This window comes from Thunnus maccoyii, chromosome 10 (assembly GCF_910596095.1).
Source record: "Thunnus maccoyii chromosome 10, fThuMac1.1, whole genome shotgun sequence".
NCBI classification, from domain to species: Eukaryota; Metazoa; Chordata; class Actinopteri; order Scombriformes; family Scombridae; genus Thunnus; species Thunnus maccoyii.
The window spans coordinates 28,242,881-28,270,805 of NC_056542.1; the positions used below are offsets into that span (position 1 = coordinate 28,242,881).

The 27,925-nt window shown below is 39.6% G+C and overlaps 3 protein-coding genes across 5 annotated transcripts in view; 2 read left to right on the top strand and 1 right to left on the bottom strand.

Annotated features, from left to right (window-relative positions):
* The window catches only part of rims2a (regulating synaptic membrane exocytosis 2a), a 150,262-nt gene extending 145,359 nt beyond the window's left edge, over window positions 1-4,903 (top strand). For all 3 annotated transcript variants that reach the window (XM_042423514.1, XM_042423516.1, XM_042423515.1), the window contains 5 exons: window positions 1,115-1,256; window positions 1,483-1,595; window positions 1,755-1,856; window positions 2,033-2,172; window positions 2,292-4,903. In XM_042423514.1, coding sequence (XP_042279448.1) covers window positions 1,115-1,256; window positions 1,483-1,595; window positions 1,755-1,856; window positions 2,033-2,172; window positions 2,292-2,495 — 701 coding nt within the window. In that variant the 3' untranslated portion in view covers window positions 2,496-4,903. The remainder of the gene's footprint in view (window positions 1-1,114; window positions 1,257-1,482; window positions 1,596-1,754; window positions 1,857-2,032; window positions 2,173-2,291) is intronic.
* Window positions 4,904-7,766: 2,863 nt separating this feature from the next.
* Window positions 7,767-10,688, top strand: LOC121906165 (dendritic cell-specific transmembrane protein). Its single transcript, XM_042424877.1, has 5 exons — window positions 7,767-7,796; window positions 7,969-8,093; window positions 8,296-9,380; window positions 9,479-9,814; window positions 9,919-10,688. Exons 3-5 carry the CDS (start codon window positions 8,334-8,336, stop codon window positions 9,976-9,978), a joined length of 1,443 nt encoding a protein of 480 aa, XP_042280811.1. The 5' UTR covers window positions 7,767-7,796; window positions 7,969-8,093; window positions 8,296-8,333; the 3' UTR covers window positions 9,979-10,688.
* A 249-nt stretch (window positions 10,689-10,937) lies between these two features.
* dpys (dihydropyrimidinase) lies at window positions 10,938-26,077 on the bottom strand. Its single transcript, XM_042425010.1, has 9 exons — window positions 24,878-26,077; window positions 22,214-22,372; window positions 21,841-22,020; window positions 20,381-20,570; window positions 20,103-20,259; window positions 19,789-19,930; window positions 18,777-18,919; window positions 14,637-14,844; window positions 10,938-13,306 (listed from the first exon to the last, which is right to left on the bottom strand). Exons 1-9 carry the CDS (start codon window positions 25,127-25,129, stop codon window positions 13,247-13,249), a joined length of 1,491 nt encoding a protein of 496 aa, XP_042280944.1. The 5' UTR covers window positions 25,130-26,077; the 3' UTR covers window positions 10,938-13,246.
* Window positions 26,078-27,925: the final 1,848 nt, after the last annotated feature.

Sequence of the window (27,925 nt, forward strand, 5' to 3'; positions counted from 1 at the left end):
GCAGTCTAGATGTGACTCATTCACACAAACCGAGAAACTATAAGATGAAAACGACATAAGCTCTATGAATCGGTGGCGGATCGTTTGTCATCACGTTGCACCCTGGGGTTGCGAACGCTGAACTTACGGTAACTCGGTGTTATTATTTTTGTTTGGCTTTGCAATGATTATCTGACCTCTGGGAAATAACACGGTGGCTGAGTTTTCATTCATCTGATCACAGACAAGAAAAAGAGATTGCATAACTATAATAGGGGCAATAACATTTAATAATGTTTGGATGATTAGTCTTTGGTCGCACCATAGCCATGCACATGATTTCATCATTAAACACTTTTTTCAGATGCATTTTTACAGAACATACCTATTCAACAGAGCTGAACGAGTGAGCGTCTTTTTCTGTATGTTGTGATGACTTGCTCTGTGCTCAGAGTTAAGGACAATTGTCTTGCCTCTATTTTAATGGGATATAAAATGAAACATAGTAGTGATGCTGTGTATGTTTTGGTGGAGCATTCATACTTTTGTGTAGGTGTTAGGTGTACCTGGGCCACAGGCGAAACCACGTGGTCCCACACGCAGGCTGTCAGGGAGGCTGGGTGGAGATGAGCGGCAGCAGGGTTAACGCAGGGAGTCAGCTGTCGTCTTGGATCAGCCAGGCAGGTGGGGGGCCAACGCTGGATGTTTGTAGGTTGAGCATGGGCTCACTACGGCTCCCACAAGACCCCCGTAGGCAGTCGGTAACACAGACTAGAGGAGGGCTGCGCGTGTTGTTCTGTTCAGCAGACACACAAAGAGCCATAATTCTGTAGAGCTTTTTGAATTAGTGACCTTGTTTGATTGTGAAACCGCCAAGATAACCCCCAGAATAAGCTATAGCCATGTCCTGGTGTAGAGATGAATTTGAATTCACACTGGTGTCTTTGGTGTTTTGTTTCTCTTGTGGAATGGTTTTTTAATGAGCTGATGAAAGCATGGGTATGTCAGTAATAATCCATATACATATATAACTCACTGTATGAGTCACAAAATGATTCAATGTCATGGATTAACAGTCTATCACTCTTTTCTCTCTTCCTCTCTCCTTTTGCTGTGTGTATCATTATGTGTGCAGAAGCGGGAGGTAAGAAGTTGCGCAGCACTATCCAGAGGAGCACAGAGACGGGCCTGGCGGTGGAGATGAGGAGCAGGATGACTCGGCAGGCCAGCCGGGAGTCCACAGATGGCAGTATGAACAGCTACAGCTCTGAGGGAAAGTAAGGAGACAAGGACTCACTCTCATATTTACCACTTATTTTACTGGGGGCAGTTTGTACATACAAAACATTTAAAACTTGATTACTCATGTTAGGCTTCACTCGTCCTTTTCCTCACAACATTTAATAGGCTACTGCCAGCCGCTCGCCTAAAGCTTTGTCTTTAATCAACATAACTGCACCTTTATCTTTATGGTAACCAGTCTGCTGTGTCCCTCTGTTTCAGTCTCATCTTCCCTGGTGTGAGGCTCTCCTCAGATGCCCAGTTCAGTGACTTCCTGGATGGTCTGGGCCCCGCTCAGCTGGTCGGACGACAGACGTTGGCTACTCCACCTATGGGTGAGGGCAAGAATGCTTTTCTTAGATCATATTTGAAAGCTTAGTAAGACTTAGAATAGCTCTTTGCACTTGGAAAGGCAGCCTTAATCAGCTTGTGTACATTACAGTACCTGGACTTTATGGTGATTTTTAAAATCTTTTGTTTTATTTGTTATTTAGGTGACATCCAAATCGGCATGGTGGAGAAGAAAGGAGCACTGGAGGTGGAGGTCATCAGAGCCCGCGGCCTTGTGGGAAAACCAGGTTCCAAGGCACTGCCAGGTAATTTTAGATCGCACCCTGCCATTATTATTACAGGAAATTACACACATACAGTATGTCGTATATGTTGATTCTGTATATAAAGAATAATAAGGATGAAAAAGCATGCTGCTCTAGGACATGGAGATGAGAATAAGAGGTCATGTAACATTTCCTTTCCTCTCTGCTCCTCACAGCACCATATGTTAAGGTCTACCTTTTGGAAAACGGAGTCTGCATAGCCAAAAAGAAAACAAAAGTAGCAAGAAAAACCTTGGATCCTCTTTACCAGCAGCAACTGCCGTTTGAGGAGAGTCCGGGAGGGAAGGTTTTACAGGTAAGAACACAGTGAAGAGGATTCACAGTAATTAAAGCAGAAGCTCAGAATCAACTGAGCACTGTTAAACCTCATGTTATGCTTTTGACTCATTTCTTTTTATGCGTCCTCCTCTTTAGGTCATTGTGTGGGGCGACTATGGACGTATGGACCATAAATCATTCATGGGAGCAGTTCAGATACTGTTAGACGAGCTGGACCTGTCCAACATGGTGATTGGCTGGTTCAAGCTCTTTCCTCCTTCCTCACTGGTGGACCCTACTCTGGCCCCACTGACAAGAAGAGCTTCCCAATCCTCACTGGACAGTTTCTCTCGATCATAGCAGCGTGTGGACTGATAGCGTTGTTGTAGCAGCCAGTGTTGCGATTACAGGTCACGCCCCCCGGTTACACTGCATGCTTGATGTTGTGTCTTCTGAGCCTGTTTCTAGGGGTGCAAACGTGATCCTGTGTTTTGAGCAAAAACGTTGCACACATTGTGCACGTGGCGAAGCGTGTTGCAAGCACCTGGCGGCCGGGATTGCCGGGTGTTGTTGTTGTTGTTTGGAGGAAGCTGGAATGAACTCCTTAGCACGAGGAATCCGTCAGTTCCAGGTTTTCATCCAATTCGAAGCCATGGGGGTCAGTCCTGGGAACCGCTAAACGAGTTCTACAGAAGCCCTTTTCGAATGAAAAATAAATGTTTTGCTTTGACTTTTTTTTTTTTGTTCGTTTTCATTTGTTTTCTTTTCTTTTTTTTTTCTTTAAATGTCAATGTATCTGAAGGGGGTGACAGTGTTTCTAACCAGATGCTTGGTCACGCCACGCCAACAGACCTAGCTGTGTAGATGGAGTTTTGGTGACCATCACTTTTGGGTGAGGTGTGTCCCAGCTTGTATCCACACTCCCCCAAAACCCAAAAGAAATACCCTGCATACTCTAGGTTTATGTACTGAATCAAACCGTCCTGGTAAATCACCAGGAAGACTTCAAAGTTAATCAGAGGCAATATTGAACTGGCTACCATCAACACTCCAGAATATACAGTAACGATCAAAACCCCATGAAAAGATGTACAATCTACCATCATTCTTTCTCTGTTGATATATTGTATGAAAATTAAATGAGAAAAAATATTTTTTTCCCTTTTTAGTTCATTTGCATGGACACAAATTTAGCTGAATTAAAAAAAAAAAGAAAATTATTTTCTTGAGGCTGCAACTTGCAAAAAAGATGAAGAAAAATAAATAAAACAGATCAGCCATTTTCAACAATTTATATTATTTTTAAAGATAAATTTCACTAGTGCATGGTTTTCAAGGGGAGTGAATGCAACATCGTGATGAAAAAAAATAGACATTGTTTATCATTCTTTAGACCATTCATGAGTCTGTGTTTTGCAGACATGCAGATAAGGGAAACTTAAAGGAAACTTTTGGAGTTATTTAACAGAAAATGTTTATGTGACAAAAAGTGATAATGAAAATAAATGTAAATTATTTATTTCATTGTAAAAGGCTCACGCCTTATAAAGATAAACATTATGTGCAAATTGTACATGTTTCTCTTTTTCTTCCTTGTCCCAGGGTACTTCTCATTGTACTATTCATTACTACCATTGTTCAGTCCCCTGATATTGTCCAGATTTTAGGACTGTGGGTTATTTTACAGTTCTGTATTGTTTCAGTATGTATTTTATTTTGGATTTGATTTGTTTAACAAGCATGTTGAAAAGGATTTTCTGCAACATGGCTTGGGCACACCTTACAGTAACTCAGCATGTTTTGATAAAGATGATATTTGGAATTTTTGCAGTTTCTTGTACAGTGCATGTCAACTTCATTACTTTTCTCCCTCACCTTAAATTGAGCTCTACAGCAAATTAGTTCTTGGTCTTCCATGACCAATTATTGAAGTTTTAACAAAACATTCCACCCCCAAGGTCATATTTTCTTTAAGGTTTTTGAGAAAAAAAAAAGTGACAAGGAAAATATTTTATATTTAATGGAGGTTGACGAAACAGTTGTGATTGCAAGTGTATTTTATTTCAGTATTGTTGACGAACATGCAAAAATAATCTGTATCAGTACAGCAAGAGGTCTATACCTAATCAAGAGGCAGCAAACATGCAAAAGATGTGTGTTGCTGCAGTTCAATTTTACAGGCACTGTTTGTGAAGATGATCTAATCACAAGTTCAAATAACAAGGGATATTGCCACAGAAAATGTTTTTTTTTTCTTGTTTTAATGAAAATGAAATTAATTTACTATATTTTTGTTAGTTTTATTTAAAAGCCAAGACCAGTTTATTTTTTATTTTCTATTTTTAGTAATTATTAATACTTCTCATGTCTGGGAAGTATATGAATCTTATAGTTGCAGTATGTCTGAATGAAATTGAACTGAGGCATTATTCCTTTTCCACATGAAGATAATGCGTTTTAATGTCCAAGAAAACCTTGTCGCTGTAACAAGCTACAGTATATATTTTCATTTTGATTTTCATTGTACATACCTTTAGATGTCAGAATTTGAATAAACAAGCTACCATGAATAGACTCTCGTGGAACAGGAAAAATGCCTCACATGATGACAAAGACATATGTTATTTATCCTTTTGAATGCCTTTTAATTTTCTCTTTTTGGTGCAATGTGTTAATGCCAAGGCTATGTCTTGGTTAAGTATGGTTGAGTACAGAGATTTATGTAAGTTATTTTTCAAATTAAAAATAAAAAATTGATATTACACTAATGCCAAGTGTTGGGTGGTGATAAGATGAACACATACACACAAACATGCTTTCTACAGGAACAGCAAGAAAAGTATCTAAGAACTAAGTGTAAAAGTGGTACTTCAGCACTGGATCCTACATTAGCCATAATGCAACTCATTAGCATCTTTTGTTAAACATCCCCAGGTGAAGGCCCACGATTTTCAAACGCCATTCCCCACTTTGTCATGCAGACTTTCTGTTATAAATTTATACTCTCCAAGCGGAAGCCAAGATGCCATCAGAGTTATTTCTCAGAATTTGAAAAGCTTCTTCCAGAGCTGCAGAAGACATTATACATCCACTCTCACAGGTTCAGCAGTAGGCCTTCTCCCCACAATACGATAGGATACGATACGACACGATAGGATACGATACGAGACGATACGAAATACTTTATTAATCCCCCAGGGGGGAAACTGAGTGCCACCAAACAAATAGGACAAACATCAAGTAGGACAGTAAACAACAGACAATAGTACAGGCAATCATATCTCAAGGCATTACATAGGAGGAGAGCATCAAACATCAAAGTGGCTGTATGACACAACATCAACATATTCATGGACCCCAACATCATCACAATCCTCAGTACATCCACCAATATAGTTCTCAACATCAGATCATCATCATTGTTCGATAATCAGCATCGATGGTGACAGTCAACGACAATGTTCATTAGAAAACTTAGACGCAGCAAGTACAAAGGACTTCCTGAATCTCTCAGAGGAGCACCTGGGCATCACGAGCCTGTCACTAAAAGAGCTCTTCAGCTCACTAAAAACAGAGTACATTGGATCATCATTATTTTGCATAATATTCTTGAGCTTCCTACCCATTCTTTGCTCCAGGATCATCTCTAGTGAGTCAGGTGTCAAGCCAATAATTGACCCTGCCTTCTTCATCAGTTTATTGACTTTGTTCTTGTCCTCTGAGTTTAAGCCGCACCCCAAGCAGACAACGGCATGAAATAAAACACTTGCCAAAATACTCTGATAAAACATGTGAAGGAGTGACCCGCTGACCTCAAAAGACCAAAGCCTCCTGAGGAAAAACAGCCTGGGTTGGGCCCTTTTAAGAATGGCACTGGTGTTCTCTTTCCAGTCCAACCCATTATCCACTGAGGTACTTATATGAGGAGACCACCACAATGGCCTCATCTTTAATCAGGACAGGAGTCACAGCAGCCTTTTTCTTCCTAAAATCAATAATGAGCTCTTTAGTCTTACTCACATTTAAAATTAGGTGGTTTTCATCACACCATTTTACAAAGCCATCCACTTCCTGTTGGTAAGCTGGTTGTCTTTGAGGATGTAGCCAACAAGTGCTCAATCATCAGAAAATGTTTGCAGGTGGCAGTGCCTGGACAGATGCTGGAGTCGGCCTGCAGTCAGAGGTATATAAGGTGAACAAAAAAGGGGACTACACAGTGCCTTGGGGCATGCCAGTATAAGTAATAATGATGTCAGATATCTCACCTCCAGACCTCACATACTGGGGTCTAGATATGAGGTAGTCGATGACCCACGCTACAGTGGTGATGTTTATGTTAAAATCAATAAGCTTGTTGACTAAAATGTGTGGCTGAATAGTGTTAAAAGCATTAGAAAAATCAAAAAATAAGACTCTTGCAGATGTACTGGCTAACTCTACATGACTGTAAACTCTGTGAAGCATATAGACTAGAGGATCATCCATGATGAACTGACCTTCATGTGTAAAAGGAGTGGAATGCCCCTCTATGTAAAAAGTCAAGGGTAGTTTGAATATCGAGGTAAAGACTGTGTGGTCCAGCACAAGTAGGCTAAAAGTTTTTTGTTTTTTTTAAATCTTTGTTTGTTTATTGTGATTCCTCACAATAGTTATGTCTCAAAAAAAGGAAAAGAAAGGATCAAACAACATTGCAATAACTACTGTATATCCCCCCACCCCACCTCTACGATCCCAACATCCCAAAGTAAGAAAGAGAAAAAGGGGCGAACAGGAGAAAGAAAAAAAAAGGCTTAATGGTCAATTCATGATACAGTCACCTTTGTGGATTAAGCTCATGTGCAAGTATTTCATAGCTCCATTTATCAGACAAAAATGATTTCATTTTAGAATCAAATGTCTTGGACAGAGGAAGGTATTGGCACTGATCTCATACTCTGGATCTGTATTGGATCTGATACTGATTCATTACATGGATTGGGTATCGCCACAGATGACAGATCCACAGTAGATATAATTTCTCTCAGTTACATGTTCTTCAGTGACACAGCAATCCCTGGTCTCATGCTATCTTACATAAAATGATCACAAAGAGCTCCAAGTACAGAGGTATAGATTTTTTCTTAATTGAGGTATCTGAATAAGTAGGAGAGAAAAAATAAATCATAAAAAAATCATAAAATAAAAAAAATGCATCTCTAGGCAGGATCATTAACATAACACATTGTGAAAAGGGCAAGGAATGAAGAGGTATTACACAGTCGCTCTCTTTCTTTTAACAGAAAGTAACTTATGTTGCTCACTTGTTTGACTAACTGACCTTCCCATGGATATATTTCCTTCTACGTTCAAACAACATCATACAAACCTTTAGCTAACTGGCTATAGGCTAGTTAGCTAGTCTGCTGAGCTGACCCTAAAGTCTAAACCCATATGAATGAATGAATAAATGAATGAAAAAAGTGGTCATTGTCATTTGCGGGTTTCACGCTTGACAGGCTATTTTTCATTTTCAAAAACTGTGGTTGTTTGGCTCCATTAAAGTTTAAGTGGATTGCTGAAGATAGACATTTTTTGTGTCCATCCAGAAGAACTCTATACTGCTATAAACTTAAAGTAATTATTTTCCTACTCCTTTCACAGATATTTTACAGCTTTTATCAGGTGTGCTGTAGTTTGAATGTCTTAAGGTGTTAATTATACTCATTAGTGGCGTACAACTTTGCAATTCTGAATAAAATACTTAATTTTATAACAAAAGCACAATCCAGTCTCACATACTGTCCAAATTCAGCCTCATATTACCCTTCGTTTACTTCTGCTTTTGTCTGAAAAGACACAGATGACTGGGAAATGATGAATGACTGTGGTTTGAGGTGACAGAAGAGTTCCTGTTTCTGCTGTATTTAAGGAGACTGCAGACTACATGCATCAGAATAGATGCTGAGCTCTACACAGCAGGTCTGTACTTTGCGATTTCATTAAATTGAAGCTGATCTATGGAGCATTCTGATTTCTGATATTCAACATGTATATTTTCTGACTTAAATTTTGACACAAAAGTTACTCCGTATGCCATTCAGTATTATTGACCATTCTTTTTTTTTCTATTATCTGTTCATCCAACCTCCTCTTTCTTTCCAATACGACTTTTGCTCTCTAGTGTTGGGTTTTCCAACATTTTCTCCTTCAATATCCAGGATGCTACTCTCATGGATTGTGATAAAACAGAGCCTGGAGGATATTGGGTCTCTGGCTGTAGATGTTTTCACCACTGGTAAAAGGGATGGCTTCAAGAAAACCACAATCTTCCTCCTCACCTGTTGCTTTTCCAGCTTCCTCATCAGCTCCCTGCTCTTCCTGTACCTCCTCTACACTCTGGACTATGAGACAGCGGCGGCTGGGGGGATCGCTGGCTGCTTTGGGACTCTGCTGACTGTTGCCCTCTTCCTGTCAAAGAGAGTACGATGCTTGGGGACTCTATTTGTTATCTCCATCTTCATGAAGAAGAGCCGGAATCTACTCCTGACCACCGGAACCAGTTTGGTGGTTCTTCGAAATATCCGCAACACTTTGGAGAACCTCACAGGCCTGGTTAGGAGCATGATTTGCAACCTGAAGGCCAAGAAAGCATCGATCACTGCTCCTTTCAGTAACTACATTAAGATGTTGAAATGGCTGGGTAACATACTCAAAGGGATTACAGATCTGGGGGTTGTAAACCTTGACTCCCAGCTCAAGGTTTCACTCAAAGTGGAATCGGAAGAATTCAAGGAGAAACTCACTGAGGCAGAGCAAGAGCTGAATGAAACTGTAAAATATGCACAGGCCATTATGAATACAGTGTCCTCTGTGACTGACCGGATGTTTCCTGCCATCAGCTTCCTTATACTCATGATGTTTATAGCCTTACACATAAAAAGATACTGCAATGACATGAAACACCAAAATAGCTTCATTAGCAGCAAGTTCATTCATTTTGACGAGAAGCAGAAGGCGGAAGGAAAGCCGCACGTCCTTCCCCTCACACCAAAGGAGGAGAAGCTTTACGCCTCTATCCCCTCCGCCCGTCCCACCACACGAGAGGGGAAAGCTGTGCTGAAATTTGGTATTCCGGTTGTCTCTCATTTCGTAGCTTGGGTCATATTTATAACCGTGGATGCCTTACTGTACTATTTTGTTGATATCGTAACAACAAAATTATCAGAGATGGAACCATTTCATGTCCCTTTGCTACTGAGCATCAAAGTAAGTATGTTTGTTAAAGTATTTTAAGACCCACTGATATGTTACTGAATGTATTTCTGTTAGACACCCACTGAATATTCATTCATTGATCTTTGCAGGGGATTGCAACTTTAATTGGTATACAATTTAGCGAGGAAAGCCATGAGAAAGATTTTTCCTACTCTGTGACCCTGTTTGAGAAGAAGTGTCTTCCTAAACCTAAGCTGCTGCTCTATAACTCTGTGATTCCACTGGCTGCCATCCTGCTCACTCTGCTCATTATGGCCCTGGTGGCTGCCAAAGCAGCCCAGCTCAGGCTGTTGGTGTGTGAGCAGTTCTTCGCCGCCACTGCAGAGCAGAGGGTGGAGTACCTGCATGCCAAAATCCTGAGGAAGAGATTAAAAAGGAGGAAGGAGAAAACCAATAACAGCATCTTTACAACACTAATCATTAAGGTTTGCATTACAGTAATTAGTAAAGTGAATGATGAATGCATTATGGTTATAAAACGCTGAAACGTTGTCTTTATTCAATAGTTTTTCTTGCCTTCTCTCATCAGCCACATTTCTGGTGCCCGCTGCTTTTCCCATCCAAAGAGGATCGACAGAGTATCGTGTGAGGAAATCATTCCAACTGCTACGCTAGCAGTGTGGCACTATCCAGACTGAAATATCTCAACAACTATTGGATGGAGACATTCATGGTTCCTGGTGGATGAGGTTCCCAGTGGATGAACCCTTCTGACTTTGGTGATCCCCTGACTTTTCTTCTGGTGCCATCATGAGGTTGACAGTTTTGGTTTATGGCGAAATGTCTCGTCAACTACTGGATGGACTGCCATAAAAATGGTGCAGATATCCACGGTGGGATGGGATGAATCCTAATGACTTTGGTGATCCCTGATTATTCCTTAGGCACCACTATGAGGTTGATTTATGGTTTTGAATGAAATGTCTCACAACTATCAGATGAATTGCTATAGAAATTGGCACACACATTCATGTGACCTCCAGATTGACTCATGATAACTTTGATGGTCCTCTGACTTTTCCTCTAGCGCCATCATCAGGTCAAAATTTGAACTATTTTGGTTTATGACCAAATACCTGCAAAAACTAATAACATTCCCATCAGCCTCAGCTGGTTTAAGTTCTAACAAGCAAATGTTACCATCCTAACATGCTAAGTAAGATGGTTAACACGACAAACGGTATGTACACTAAACTTCAGCATGTTAGCATTGTCCTTGTGAGCCTCAGCATACTGATGTTAGCATCATAGCTGTGCCTATACAGCCTCACAGAGCTGCTAGCATGCTAGCTGCTAGTTTTTCTACTGCATTGACTAGTTCAACAATAAATACATGCTGCTCAGACTCTGTGCCCTATTACTGTTTTTGTCCATAATCCTTCCTGCATGCTACAGTAGTTCATTAAGTTATATCATTTTACATAACAGGTCAATCTGTCGATTGGCAGTAATGGTAACCATGGAGAATGGTTTAGAGAGGAAACACTTTCATGTTGATAACAGCCAACTGCTTAAATACCATCAATTAAGAGGCTGTAATTCAATACAGTTTAGCTTTAATGAGCAATCTGCAACTAGAAATGTCATCTTACTTATTAGAGGTGTTATACATACATATTACATCATGTTCATTACATAACAAGGCAGGTGACAGTATTTTATGATGAATGTACCCAGAACCATCAGAATAATCTGCAAGATAACAAGATGTACTCTGTATTTTGAATGGATGCCACAATTATGCTAACTAAAGGAATAACATTTAAGTCCTATATACCGTATACTCTTATAGAAAATAAACTTGTATCTTTTGTTTTACTTTGTACCTCTAATTTAAGTTTGCAGTTATAAATTGTGTGTGATAGTAGCAGTGAATCATTTTATTTATAAGCACTTTACTGTATTTGTGTAGAATACAGCACCGAACAATCTCCAGTAACCTGAGATACAGAGGCAAGCTTCTGTATATTACCTCCATGTGTAATGCTCCCCTGCAGAGAGTAGAACAGATATTTGCTTACATAATCCAAGACAGATGTCCCCTACATGTGCAGTGAACAGTACTGTCCTCTTTCCACATAAACGCACTGTCACTGCTCATTAACATCTTGCCGGTGTTAATGTATTCACCTAACACAGGGATGACATATCTTTCTTTGTATGTGTGATAAAGAATCCGACAGGCGAGATATGCAGTGGTGAGCGCTCAATGTTAAGTTGGTTCATATGACTTCATTTGGTACCACTTTGTAATAAGACACACTTTATGATGCATTTATAAGTTGTAGCTTTATTGATGGTTAAAAAATGATTCACTGATGCTTTACAGATCATTAATACGCCATTAGTAAGAACTTAATAAGTTTGTCATTAATAAGTTTGTCCCCCACCTTGATAGATTATTGTAAAAATGTAAAATCAAAAAATAAAAGTAAGTAATTTATTGATGACTTACTAAAAAAACTGTAAACTTAAGGCCTTGTTACAAAAGACAGCCTGGAAACCCAAATACTGTGTGAGCTTATAACTAGTCTATGAAGTATTACCAAATGATTTATTAACCAAAATGAAGATATTAGTTTAAATTCAAAACATTTTGGGGCCTTATCAGAAAGTGGTAGCCTTTTTAAAGCCTCTGGTCCTGTTTTTCTTTCTTCCTGCACATTACTTGTTCTCATTTTAGTTCCTCCACCTCAGTATTCCATGAGCTGGTTTTGCTTCTACATATTTGTCCTCCAATTATGATCTAGAAGAAGAAGACTGTTCTTAATCCAGTATGGTACATTTCCCCATTCTCAGAGTCTCAACTGTACAATCCCATACCGCTGGTGCCACACCATCCCTTCCACTGTCAGAGACAAGAAGGAGGAAGTGGTAAAGCTCAAGGATGAGTAGGCCTTCTGTGACTCACACGCTGCCACTGACCCGTGTGGCAACCTGATAAGCTCACATTATGTCTACACTGGCCCCGTGGCCATAATACCACGCCAGCATTTCAGCCCAATAGGAAGCTGCCACATGATGCTCGGTGACAGCCACAGACCTTTTTACCATGGGAAGGAATGAATGCAGTCCATAAATGGGCATAGATGGAGTGAATATGATAATGTGCAATCCTGCTGATTATGCAAATGCAGAGTCAATCTGGGTCAACAAAGTAAATCTTAATACTTTCACGCATGTCAGTGCTTTTTAGTGAATATTTCATCAAAGGGAAGGATGCTTTTGGGTAAGAAAAATCAGCGCTGTTGCCAATGGCAACAAACATTTAGGAAAAAAACGAGGGTACAGTTCGGCTCAGATACAGTAGAATCAGGCACATTCACAACTAAAGCATGGTTTTTTTAAATGATTTTTACAATACAATTAATACACTAGCATACACAAATATAAAAGTGGTAAAAGATCCTCTTTTCTCATCACAATTTCTTTTTTTTTTGCTATGAAATCATGCATAAGCCTTTTTTCATTTCTTACGGTGAATTACTTGATTGCATAATGTATGTGAGAGCAGCAGAGTGGGTTCTGCTGACCTGTGTACTGAGCAGAGCTGACCTGGAAACCTCACTGAGTTGAACAAATACACATCTGCTAACAGAACATTGATCTCACTGTTGATCAGAGTTGATCTAAAGACCAACACCCCCCTTCTTTACTGCACACACTGATTTAAATGACTACATAATAAATGTACGACTTGCAGAACAGTCACATGTTAAAAAAAAAAAGAAGTAGAAACCACTCTTGATGTGTGTCTGTTAAAAACTACACAGTTGTTTTGGCTTTGGTAGCTCCTGGATGTACTGTTGCCACGCAGCTGGAGATCCAAAGTGCCTTTCATGTTCTAGATCAGTTGTTCATATAGAAATAACTTTTCCTTCATAGGGCTTTCTGATCACAGCTGCTGGTTTCCCCACCTGCAGGCCAAATACAAAGCAAAAAGAAGTGAACTTTGTGTACAGTACCTCATCAGGATCTGGTTGCTTCAAATTGAACATAAATCTGAATTTCATTCTTCTGAAAGATGCTTTACAGCTAATCAGCCTTTCTATGGTCTCTACTTTTCATTTGTGAGACTCACTTTATAAATGAAAAATGATGAATAAGCATTATTATTAAATATATTTAATCCTGACTATAGTTGGGCTGTGTCAAAATCACGTCCTCATTAATTAATTCAGTATTCCCTTAAAGGAATAGTTCAACAATTTGGGAAATTGCTTTCTTGCCGAGAGTTAGATAAGAAGATCAATACCACTCTTGTGTCTGTACGCTAAATATGAATATGAAGCTACAGCCAGTAACCACTTAGCTTAGTTTAGCATAAGGGTGCAAACCGGGGGAACAGCTAGCATGACTTTGTCTGAAGGTAAAAAAAACCCACAGCTACCAACACCTCTAAAGCTCATTAATTATTGTTTGTTTAATTCATTCTGAAACCACAGTGTAAGTTGTGGTTTACGGGGGGCACTTACACTTATCATCCTCTAAGTTGATATGGTGAACTTGTTAGCAACCAGTTAGCCAGCAGACATGTAGCAACAGTATTCATTTGATAATGTTTATGGTCACCTCTCCTTTTAGCTCTGTGTAGTCTCCATTAACTCCTGAAGGAAATATCTTTAGCTGCTATCACATGCTCCACTATGTTCACCAACTAGTCACTAACTGTGTCTGTTTTCTGTGTTGGGCAGGTAGCATACAGTGAATTTTTAGAACCTTTTTGCTTAAGAAACCAAACTGCCTGCTGCTGCCAAAAATGAGAATGTTGAGAGTGAACTATAAACAGTAAAGTTGTGGACAGGAAATAGTGGGCTGAAAGACACTATAAAGCCCTGCAGAGCTGAGAGAAAGTACATACTCACAAGAATTCAGTAAGGGTTGTCACTACAAATGACACCTTTCACATTACATGTCATATGATCCACTGTAATCATTAAATATTGATTATAGCAGCTTAAATAAATACTCTATATCAAAGCTGAAACATTGCATTGTAGTAATTTTTCAGAACTTATAAGTACTGTATGCTATGGATTTTACATATTGCTTCTATTGTGTAACAATTTCAACACTTAACACATTCAAATACAATGGAGGAGAGCTAATTTCTTGCACCAAGTAGCAAACAGGAAGTGATTTCTGACAACCTTGGACCATTTGGTTTACGGAGACCGGTGTTGAGGGTTACATGTTACTGACTGAGGTGTTGTCTTCTAGACATGAAACTTGTGGAGATTGACTGACCTGCTCCCTCTGGTGGATTCGTTTATAAACGAATTCAGAAAAGGGTTTTCTGTGGACGAATTTGCCATGGCCCGGTGTCGCCTTCAGCCGCCCATCCTCATAGACCACTTTGCCCCTGGAGATGGTGACCACAGGGACACCGTGGCACTCCATGCCCTCGAAGATGTTGTAGTCCACAGCCTGGTGGTGCGTCTTGGCTGATATTTTCCTATCAAGACACACAGATGCAACTACATTGCAAACGGCTATAGCAAGGATTTAGAACTCGATTTCTTGATCAGATGCAGCCCTTGTGATAGCTGAGGTAATCACCACATGCTTTCTATATACAAAGCTAAAAAAAAAACAAAAACATAAAGCTATTGTGAGACCTTAATGCATTCCATTCTCATCTGAAACTGATTGAATCAGGCCAAGATGTACTCATACGCAGCATCAAGTTACCGCAGCTCACTTACTGTGCATCAACAAGAAATATAATGTATTATTTACAATTATTGCTCATGTGATGCTCCTCTCACTAAAAAGCTTACTAAGCACATAACCTGAGCTTCTTTCAGTCAATAAAAAGGCACCTCAACATTTTCAGTGCTGCTTATTGCATTATTGTGGCAGCTATCCAAATGCTGCTGCATGAGCTCTGCCATATAATATTGTAGCACAGCCAGAATACTGATATAACAAAACCGTCTGTGCAGGCTGGAGCGGTATGTAGAATGTGAATGAGTTTTAGAGAAAAGACACAAGACTTTCAAGTTTTCACCCCAAGAAATGTGGTGTCTGTTTACAGCTTGACTGCAATGGTGTTTATTTGCAGAAATGATTTAAATAATTGAAATTATTTATCTACAGCTGTCACAGGAAATGTGTCTATGGCAGGAATAGTTTCAATCTGAATTTATGTCCCTGGATTCAACGTGATGTACATGAAGAAATCCATCATAAAAGCAGCATACACTGTATGCACCAAATCCACCAACAGTAGTTCTAGTAGTCCAGAATGCGAGGCAGTGATGGATTGACAATGAGGGGTGACTTGCACTTTTTATCAGCTGGAAAAACAACAAGTGATCGTCTTGCTTTGGTATGGTTTCTCTCCAGCCACATAACCAGTGGTGGAATGTAACTGACACTTGCAAGTGCTTGTACTTTATTTGAGTATTTTTATGCTTCTTTATATCTCTGCTTCACTGTGTTTCAGAGGGAAATACTTTTTTCCCATGCAAGCGACACGGTTCTAGGGATGGCACTTTCGGTTGATTCACACCGATCCACACCACATATCTCTACAACTATTGAATGGATTTCCATAAAGTTTGGTAAAATATTCATGGTTCACAGTTGAAAAATCCTAGTGATGTTGGTTATCCCCTGACTTTTCCTCTAGCGCCACCATAAGGTTGACATTTGTGGTTTGGAGTAAAATATCTGTTAAGAATTGGATGTATTGCCGTGAAATTTGGTCCAGACCTTCATGTCTCCCTCAGGATGAAGTACAATAAAGTTGGCGCTCCCTTAACATTTCATCTTGTGGCTTCCTTAGGTCAAAATGTAACTTTAGCCAATGGTTTTGGTTTATGATACCTGCAAAACTAATGACACACCCATCAGCCTAAGTTGCACTTTATGTTTAGTGCCAATTAGCACATGTTAACACGCTAACATTAGTTGATTAATGTTTATTGTTTATAGTTTATTTTACATTTTATCCCAGCTCCTACCTTAACAGTTGATAATCTTCCCGCAGTCCACACATTATAAATGTCAGAGTAAATATTAGTAAAAAGATAATAAAAAGAAGTTGCACCAGCTGATACAAGTGCAACATGAGCAAAATCAATAGCACACAATCTTCAACAATATCAATAAATAGTTAAAATTACCAGTTATGAACAAAATCAATGCAAAGAATGCACCAAACACAAAAAAGCACAGACATACAACATCAGATAGCAAGATGTGTATTTTCAGTCATATAGTCTGCTTTACAGACACAGGAATAGAGCTGCCTAAAGCCATAATCTCTGGTGGCCAATTAAAGTCGATCTTTGCTTTGTTTTTATGTTTATTTCTCTATCACCTACAAATCACTTGAGCATCTACTTTTACTGTATGCTACTGGAGACTCATTGGTTGTATTTCTACTCCTCGTTTAAACTGGCCAGATGGGACAATGTATTCAGATGCCTCATTGTGTGTTATCATGTGACATGTCAAAACAAATAAAAAAATTAATCACAAAAAAAAGTCTGCCTTAGGTACATCTGCAATTGTTTCTTAAGTGTACACACTTCTTTATTCTCTGCTCTTTGCATAAGGTGTACAGTTTACTTTTCACTTTTGGAATATTTTCAATTCGGAACTTTTTGAAGTATTTTAATATTGTTGTATTGCCGCTTTTACTTAAATAAAGAGTCTGTGTACTTCTTTCACCACTGCATATAACTCTTATCTTAATGCAGTTTCAAGCACATTCTCATTAAGGGGTTGACTTTCTGGAAAATGTAGATAATCTCATGTCAATTCCAACATTTCATAATAAAATGATCAAATGCCATGCACGGTACAGATTGATGATGTCTAACAAATGAATCATATCTGAATGAAAACACTAAATCAGCAGGGAACAGGGAAATAAGTCTGACTCAGCCAGTTCCATGAAATGCATTGAATGCCCCCCGCCCCATTTCACACATGCAAATTTCCTGTAGATTTTTAAAGTCAGACACCATGCCTAGTGTGCACTGACAAAAACAAGATGTTTCCTCATTATTCAAGTGGCCTAATTATGAGACACAAGGCAATTGACTGAGCTTCCTAGGCGTTTCTGGTTATGCAACTGTTTGTGGCCCCTGGTCCCGGATGTTATGAAGCGACACTCGCGCTGAGGGCAATTAATTACGCTGTTTCACAGATGAATTCACGGCTGCAGCAATCAAACATGAGGCGCTCTCATGCTTGAAAGGCATTATAACATCTGTAGACATGCACACATGGTAAAGACAGAACACAGACAACAAACACACAGGTGATTTCCAAGGATGCTGATAAGATCAAACTACTGCACACTACCCAGTAGTAATAACTGTGAAGGTCTCAGGCCTTTCTACTGTTACCAGTGAATTCATTTACAGCAAATTACACCAGGGTGTAATGTGTTCTTCTCCAATTCACATCAGCGGTTAGTGAGTTCCCTGAGGGGCTCAGCCCAGATTCTCTAGCAAACAGAGCAATGCAGTGCCATTCTGGGTTATATAAGCTGAATGTGCTACAGTACACAACCTACTGGAATGCAAACTGTCCTCTGTGCCTAGATGTGTTCATGTGCTCCACAGAACAGCATACTGTCCATAGCTGTGACTTTGTTAGAATAATAAGAAAATGGGAAGAAACAATCACATAATCAGTTCTTATATATAGCCAATAATATTCTGAGCTGGTTACTGAAAAAAGCCTTAATACTGTGTGTTCTGTACTATGAAAATTGGTTTAGCTCCCACATGAAACAGTCATCATTCTTCTTCTCTAGATCCTCACTATGACCCATCAGCAGTGTCCCACTGATGCTGTGTGCATCAAGCTTATGTAAGTGTATTAAAATCCTTCCTAAGAAACAACCACATATGGAATATAATTAGTCATTCAAACATTCTTTTTTGACTGTGATTCATATGGAAATTATGTTGCTTTAATTTGCATCCATAGATAAGTGATGACATACCCCTGACTTCTGGATAGAGCACAGACGTAAGCAGCTTACGTGGCAGGTTAGTGCGTGTTGAGGTGGCACAAGATGAAAGGTACACCACTTCTCTTTTTGTCGCCTGTACCTGTAGCCTACATACTTTACTGCTAAACTTTAATAACCTTATCTTATTTAACCACATGCTTGACAGCCTGAAGACACGCTTTCAAGTTTGCCCAATGTTTCAGCAGCACCATCTGCAGTTGAAGCTACTGATAGCAGTGGTAGAAATGTCTGACTTAAGACTCAGAGATAAGAGAGTGTTAAAATAAGAGTCAGTGTGCATTCAGAGTGTGCATAACTGTACACGCACACTATCTAAGTGCTTTTTTTTTTATTGCTGTATTTCAAAAGCTTTCTCCCGTACTGCTGAATGGCTGGAGTCGGGTCCTCACCTTGTCAACTTGGGGTCCCATATAACCACATCAGCATCCGAGTTCTTGGCGATACGGCCTTTCTGCGGGTAGAAGTTGAAGATTTTTGCTGCGTTGCTGCTGGTGACAGCTACAAATCGATTCTCGTCCATTTTGCCACTGTGCTGAGGGGAGGAAACACACAAAGCAACCAGTTTGAGTAAGGGGCCACAATGGATGACAACACTGTACAGAATTATCAGACAAAAGGTCAGTCCTTAACTGTGCGGCAAGCAACTCATTTCTGCCAAAATATCATATAATGTGTGATTTGTAAGCAATGTTGCGCGTAGTAAATCTTTCCAGTGGCCTCGGGGCGGCCGCGCTGAAACACCTCCTCACAACAACGGCAAGAAAATGCAACGTCTGCACTCTGCGGCAAATCTGCAGAGTTTATTGCCTTTTCTGTTTGTGTTGTAGAAAATGACGGATCACGAATGTTCCATTTCAGCTCAAATTAATGTAAGAAACGTAGAATAATTAGTAAATACATTTTTAGCCTGATATCATGATATAATTTCACGTACGCACATGGCCCCGCTAGTAGTCAAAAATGTAGCCTTGTGTACATGCAGATACAGCTGACCCATGGAATGATAAATCCTCACAACAGGAAATTGACAAAGGGGCCTGATCATTTTAACCGATTTTGTGCCTAAATGATGCATATCCTGCTCGAAAAATTGCTCTTGATACACGATGAGTAATCAGCCTTGACTGTGAATCACAGTAAGAAGTATCAAGCTGATGTAAGATACATGAAAATATGGATTTTTTTTATGTAAACAGAAGAAATCAGTGCATAGTTATGTTGACATTTGCCATATTTTATGTATCTATTTATTCATCTCACTGCTACCTCATTGCTCACAGGGATAATGACAGGAAGCTACGTGATAGCTGTTAACAGCAGCGACTGCAGTTCACACTCTTTCAGATTTAGTCTCATTGTTGAACAATGTCAGTCAAGTGTGAACATACGAGCATGACATACCACTCCCTTCTCCCAGATGACAGACATCCTGTCCTCCACGCCGTTCACTCCGTTAGGGATCTTGGTGAAGTCGTCTTTTCCGAGGGCCTTCTGGCACACAGAAAAGGTGCAGTTGTCCGTTCCCGTCACACTTAGATCATCACTAGCAGCACATTTGATAAATAAATACATGAATGAATGACTGAATAGATGCCGGAATGAATACATAAAAAAAACAAATAACAGTCAATTATTGAGTCATCCTTGAGGCTAAGTTAGTGTGGGTTAAAGGGCAGGTTGTAGGTTTTTCTCAAGCACTTCTCAGCTCTACCTACTTGGCCAGCAGGTCCATCAGGTACCCAGGGGTGCTGGGGTCAGGTCTGAGGGGGGGACCCATGACAAAGGCAGCAGCATGGGCCCACTCTTTGTGCCAGTAGTGAGTACCATCGGTGCCCAATCCGGCCGCAATGGGTTCCCCGAACACCACTCGCCCTGTTGAGAGATGAAAACACACTTCAACTGAATTAAAATTCTTATGAATTTCTCTTTATATGGTTTCAGAGGCTCCTCCTCCAGAATACTGAATAATTGAACTTTTTAAGCCCACACTCACCATCTCTTCGTGCGTTGGACACCACCTTGGCGGCAGATTTACTCATGACATGGACCACATACAACGGGCAGTTGACTGCATGAGCGATGGTAATGGCTCGCTGGGTGGCCTCGGCCTCCACTTCTTCCGGCCGGCACAGTTCATGGCCCTCGGGCCCCGTGATGCCCAGGGACAGCATCTTCTTAGCCCCCTGTCGAGTCCCAAAGGGGACGAAGACAACAAGGTGGGATAAAGGTTAAAGGTGATGGAAGGATAACAGCAGCACAGTGTCTGTCCAAGCACAGACAGCACTGTAAAGAGGGAGTTTGCAATGACTGTGGTTAAATATACCAACAAGACTTATACACAAAAAGTCACCACCTCTACACTTCCCAGTAACAGCAGTAATCATGAGTTCCCAACCAGAAGAGAGCCACATACTGTTTTACTTTTTTTTTTTTAGCATTTGCTACCCCCTAGTGGTGTTTTGATGCCATGACATTTTAAAACAAGATGGATTGGAAAATACAAAACATAAGAAATACTGTATAGGGCCTTTTCATGGCAGACATTTTGACTGTCATACAGGAAAAGCATGATGGCATTATTAGTGTCCCAGTCAGTGAGCCAGAAATGGAATGAAGCCATAATTCATTTTTTTGAATTAAGTTATTAATTACAATTGTGGCACTTTTCTATCACAGGATCTTGCAAGCGGACACACACAAACATTAAACATTCATCCATAATTGTTTCTGTGGCATGTTTACACAAAGTCATTATTTACCTGCCAAAACCTTGCCTTATAAAAGGGAAGGTTTGTGTGTATGTGTGTGTTTGAGTGGTCCAGGTATTCCTCATGTTGTGGGAACAGAAATCTGTTTACATAGTCATGTTACGGTGACTCGCCTCCCTTATGGGGACAAAAAGCAAGTCCCCTTAATGTCAATCATTAATTTTAGGGTGAAGAGGTGGTTTAAAGTTACTGTTTGTTTAGGGTCATGTTAAGGTTAGGGTAAGGGTGAGTGTGTGTGTGTATGTGTGTGTGTATGTATGCGTAACATATTCACTATGTTATATGATTAATTTGAATGGATTTCCTTCAGATTTGAGCATTGTGGATGCATGCTGACAAGAACGACTACCAGTGTCTACTAGTTAAATAAATATTTAAACAATGTTTACCAAATAATTGTCCATATTGCTTGATCTTTAAATAAAAATACAAGGCATAAAAGAACAAACGCAACAACAAAAGATGTTCTTTTCTCTCAGGCAGTGGAATCAAGTTCCCCCTGAGACGATACAGATGATCTACTTGTATTTTCAGATGAGAGTCACTGGCTTCATGATGGAAATCACATACATTATAAAAGAAAAACATCATAACATAATGTGCAGGACACTTCTTCCTAATTGCCAGTGTTCATTTATTCACTCCAGTTAAAAGGAGTTAACACTTAAATAATGATCATACCTACCTCTGCAATCAGGTCTCCATTCTCAGCATGCACCTGAGCTATAGCTCCGATCTCTTTACACTGGGAGAAGGCAGCATATAGCTCAGAGTCCTGCAGCATGAACACATCTTTATAGGCCATAAACATCTTGAAGGAATTGACTCCTTTCTCTTTTGCCAGAATCTCCATCTCTTTCTTGACCTGCGAAGTGGAAACGTTTGGAGAAATACATGCAGAGAGAGCTCTGAATAACCTTTATTCTCATATTTCCAAATTTCATATGTGAAATTTGTGCTTTCAACACAATACAATACTCCATTTTGAGATTTTGTAAGTGGTGCCATTTCAGGACTAGTTATGTGATGTATCAGTTAACAGTGATCTGCTTGTTCACCTTGTCACTCCACCATGTGACGGCGACATGCAGCGAGTAGTCGCAGCAAACCTTGGGGTCAGCTGTGTTGCGCCAGCAGTCATAGGCCTCCAGGAGAGACTTGCCTTTTTGGGGGATGACAAAGTCCAGGATCATTGTGGTTCCTCCTGCTACAGCAGCCTGGTGAAACACAGATGAGAGTTGAAGATTAACTGAAGATTAACCAAACTGCAGGGTAGAAATGCTAAAAATAGGATTTTTCAAATAATTTCAAGAACTGATTACTGAACTGATTATTGTAGGATATTTAATGTCTGCAAGAGTTTAGAGAAAATCCTTTATAACTGAATTTTGATCAAAGCATTAGCAGTATGTTGGTCAATCATAAGATGACATAAGGACACATTGCTGTGATGTCAAATCATTTGATGCATGTGTATACATGATGAAAATATTAAATATTCATACATGAGGTCATGTCTAAGGTCAGATAACAGAGAAGGATTGATAGGATATGTAAAAAAATATCAAAAATGATTATTTTCACATCTGTGAATGCTACTTCACATTGTTCAACATAACTGCAGTAAACTATGGAATTGTTATGAACAAACTGTGTTGTTACTCAACACCAGTGTGAGTCAGATAGTAACAGACGGAAACACAATGAGTGCAGACCAGTCAGGAGATCATTGTGTAACACTGACATCTGATCAGACTAGTGGATGAGAGAGTTTTGGTGAAGAAAACATCTGAAAGTCTCTGATGATAGATAATTACTTTGTTTATACAGTTGATAGCGGTGGAGACAACGAAGGAAAGAAAGCTCATCATTCAGGAAAGACAGTAACAACCTCTTTTCATTTATAACTTTGTAGTGTAATGCATACTGTAGATCTGAGAGGAGAACATTTAATATTAATAAGTTTCATCTTGAAATTCATCCCAGACAGCTTGCAGGGATTCCACTGGTGGACAAAATAGCAAGAACACAACACAGTCTAATAGAGTAACACACATGTGTACTTCTTTTGTGAGGCTTATACTGCTGGATTGGTGACAAATGACAAAAAAATGTAATGTGAATGAGTCACATCATTTTACAGTGTTGTGTTTCATTCACTCTGTGGCCACTTTGTTCCTCTGTTGCACCGACACCTCACTTATAAATGATGATTGTCAGACTTCTAGCCTATTAAAGTTGACACATACTCCTAATTGGTGTGTGATTTATTATGACTCACTTGTGTAGCTGCCTGTTCAACTGTGCTTTACACAGCGTAGACAAAATAACAGAAAAATGACTAATTCTGAAGTAAAAGAAGTATGTTTGTGTACAGTCGTCTGTTCAGATAAGATGTTTTCTTACACTCCCAGATTGTGTGGGTGCACCCTGTCATTAGCTTAGCCATGAATGTATGCAAAGTCAGACAAGATAAAACACCAACATGCACAAATCAAAGATGTGTTACAAAGCAGTCTGGTTTTATACAAACTCAGTAGAGATGGAAATTAAAGACCAAAACCACAAATTAACCCAACTAGTATAGTACAACTAGTATAGTACATCAGCGTATGTCATGTGTGTTTACTCTTGGCTACTGTTGGCAAGAGGAAACTGAATGTTGGAGGGCAGTGTGAAAAATTTGGTTAATTTACCATGCCCTCTACAGTGGACTTGCACACAAACAAGTCATTTTGAGAGCTAACAAAATGTGTATGTGTAAATTGTGTATTTATTGTCGTTTGTTCAAGTCCAGCATGTACAGTAGGAATACAGTAGTAGCGAATCCAAAGACAGGTAAACTACAGTCAGGAAACATCAGGCTGCAAGCACAATGATCTACTATATATTATCATAAATCTTTTAGTCTTGCAGGCAGAACTTGACTCCAGATCTTTTAAATAATTCAATTTGTAAATGTTTGGATAAAACTACTATTGTCCCAGTTTACAGACATCTGTCAGTGGTTTCAGCTGCACCTCTGGTGTGATGGATAAGATTCAGTTTGATTAATTGGTTAATTAATCTGGTTTCAAGCTAATTCTGATATAACACAACTGCATGGTTATAGTAATAATGATGGGCATGATGAGGGTGAATATAATGTTTATGATAATGACTACTGTCAATGTTGCGGCTGTTGTAGCGGCTGTGAGCGGGGTCGTCCACTAATCAGAGGGTCGGTGGTTCGACCCCCGGCTTATCCAGCACGTCGAAGTGTCCTAGTGAACACCAAATTTGGAGGCCTGCATGGAGCCTCTGCCGTCAGTTTATGAATGTGTGTGTGAATGGGTGAAAGTTAGCATGTGTTGTAGAGCACGTCGATTGGTAATCAGACTTGGAAAGCGCGATATAAATGCAGTCCATTAACCGTTTGTTATTATTTTTGCATGTTTTGATTGTTAATTTGTAAATAAATTAATCAGTCGATAAATCTTGAAAAAAATAAAATCCTGGGAAATTACTAATCGTTGAGAAACGTCTGGCAAATAAATAGCCAAATTTAAAACTAATGAATAGGTCTAATGGTAACACTTTTCCCGCATTTCTAAGCAGAAGCTTTAATTCAGAGATGTTAAGGGGCTCTGGTAGCCTAACAGCGCCATTGCTCTGAAAGCAAGGCCGCTTGAATTCCATTTCATCTTTCATGTCCATCTGGCGTAATATCAACATGTGTTCACCTTGGTTCCGATGTGGAAGTCATCCACAGCCTTGGTGCCCATGAACGCCAGCTCCATGTGTGTGTGCGTGTCAATGCCGCCAGGGATCACCAGTTTCCCGGTGGCATCAATGACTCGCACTCCCGCTGGGATCTGAAGATTCAGTCCAACTTCTACTATTTTCCCATTTTCAATGTAGACGTCGCCGATGACGGAGCACTCCTCATTCACAACTTTACCTCCTTTTATCAGGATCCCCCTGGGCTCTGCCATCTTGCTGTGCACAACTGAGAGTTAGAAATTTAAAACAGACAGAATCTGCAGGAATATGTGCAATGTGAACAGAAGTGAAAGCAGAGCAGAAGATTCGTCTGTCCGTGCAGTGGTGTCCAGATGCTTCACACGTCGTCAGCTCCAAAGTTTACGTAATTTGTGCACTTTCACATAAAGGAAACTGCGCATGACTTTCAAACTCTTTCAATTCAGGGAAACAGCTAGAAGAAGTTGCTCAATGGCGCTTCATGCGGAGTGAATGGGCCCCGTCTCCGACGCTGTATCCAGTTCTCTTACCACAATGCGCCCTTTTCAGTATTTTGAGATGGGATTATAATGAACTCAAATCAGATAATAATGACTCACAGCATCTTGGCAGCTGCACATATTATCTAACCAGTTCAACTAATTCAATTAATCCAGCTGGATGTTTCATCTTATTTTTACTCCAAGAAACTGAAGTTATCAATTTTGGCCAACACAAACCTGTTTTTTAAAAAGCAGCATTCATATAGGCTACAACATAGTGGAAGACAATTATCTGTTGTCCCCCTGACCCCCTGAGCCCTCCTCTCTCTGCATTGTGTTTGTGCCCTGACCCCTACAAGTACCTTGATGTAAAGTGCACACAGCAAACTACAAACTAGCCTCATCATAAAGCACTGGATCACTAGGCAACTCGAAACATGGCTCCAGGTCTACTGGGTGTCAGTTAGTTTGTGGAATAAACAGATTTATGCAACAAAACTGAAATATTAAAAGGTTGTAACTCTAACTCTGGACACAGGGTTCCTTTACAAGACAGATCTCAACATGTAAAACCCCTAAAGGTCCTCATAATTTCCGCTGATATTGTGATTTAGTGGTGCATATTCACCAAGTGCAAATTTGGCATTTGGCGTCAATTCGCCACAAGCCGACTGAAATGCTGTTCCAGGAGCAATAACAATATTATGTGCAAAACACAGAGCAGATAATGAGATACTGTAAAACTATTATCTGTGATAGTTATTTATAACAGATCGTTAAAACATTTTCTGAGATAAACCTTCAAACATTTCAACATGATATCACCTTGTTTACTTTTGTTTTGTCAAATTCTTCACAGGAATTCAGTCAAACACTCAAGAAAATGAAAAGAAAAATGGACCAATAGCTCCCTATAATAGTGGTAACAAGATTTAGAGTGGATGTTCCAAACTAGTGAGCTAGTACTAAATAAAAACTTGTGAGATGTGAAGTGCAGTGTGTAGAAGGCCCCCAAAGCAGAACTTCCTAATAACATTAATCAGTCAGAAAACTATTGCACTTGGAATTATTCACAAAGAATTATTTTGAAGAATGCTTTTTGTCAGTTAAGGTAAAACTTGTACTTTTTTCTGTTCTTAGAGGTCAATGGCAAATGATCATCACCTGCAACCTGACATAATGACCAAAACACTGGGGTCAGAACTGTTTCTGTTGTCTGAAGTGAAACAGCCCAAAATAGTAAATTTTATACATTAGTTTTATACATTTTTCTTTTATTGAATATTTGTCAGTCATGCAGTCAATTGCTGATAGGATGGAGAAGACAATTGCAGAGAAATTATTTGTCATTGCATGTTCATATTTAGCCCTGTTTATAATGCACCAGATGAATCACAGTGTATCGTACATACACTATATTCAGTAGCTATTGTTTTGAGTGCCAAATTTGACTGAAATTCTCTTTTAAACAAGTGCAGGCTCCACAAAAAATAATTATAAAATGTTGGTGTCTGTAAGCCTTTTTCACAGCAGACATTTTGACTTGTCATAGTAGGAAAAGCACATTAATGACGGGTCCATTTTATTCAAGTGTCCCAGTAAGTCATGACAGTGTGACAGTGAGCCAGTATGCATTACCAGCACCCAGAAACTGAAGCAGCTAAATGGAATTCAGTCATCATTCATTTCATTATTTACACCTATGCTTTTCCTACTGTCACATGTCAACATGTCTTCTGTGATTGGTATTAGTTCAAATCTAACAGAGGCAGACAACAAAAAGCTGTGAGGACATATATGAAGATATAAACTATTGGAAGTTTGTAAAAAAAACCCCACTGCTGATCTCAGGTGATGTTACTGTACATGATCAGTGCACCGCTCTGGAAGGACAGAAGAGCAGCAACAGAATGTTTTCAACTGAGTTATTGTGCAAGATGTGCAAACTAAACCTCATATCAGCGCATTGCTTGGCCTGCACTTTGGAATAACCTTTAGTAAAACATGGTGTATCCTAGTCTCTTGAATTGACCTTCACTGGAAGTGATTTTTTTTACTACTTGCTGTCTGAAAAGTTGTTTTATGTCATGCCCTGTGAAAAATGGACCCAATAAAAGAGCCCAAAGACAATTACTTGTAGCCTGTACACATCAAAGTTTACAGGTCTTGAGGAGTACTTCTTCACAGTATGTAAAAAAAGTTGTATAAATCCTTTTGTGGCTCCAGAGGGAGCTGCACAAAATTTGATAAGTTGCCTCAAGTGATATCACTTGAGTCAGCATCGGCTGGGGTTAAAGACTACATGGCTGAAAATGAATAAATCTGAGGGTGTGAAGTTAGAAAGAAGTGAAGTTACCAGACCTCTGTAGAGCCTGTGCCTCATCTGTGCCTCATTCTGCCCAAAGCTACATTAGCCACTAGCATAACACACCTGAATCTCTGATCAAACTGCAGGCAGTCGAGTTGCATTGTGGGTAATGTAGGCACTAGGAAGAGGAATGCATGGATTAATAAAGACAGTATATCTGGTTCTGCTGCATTGATTTT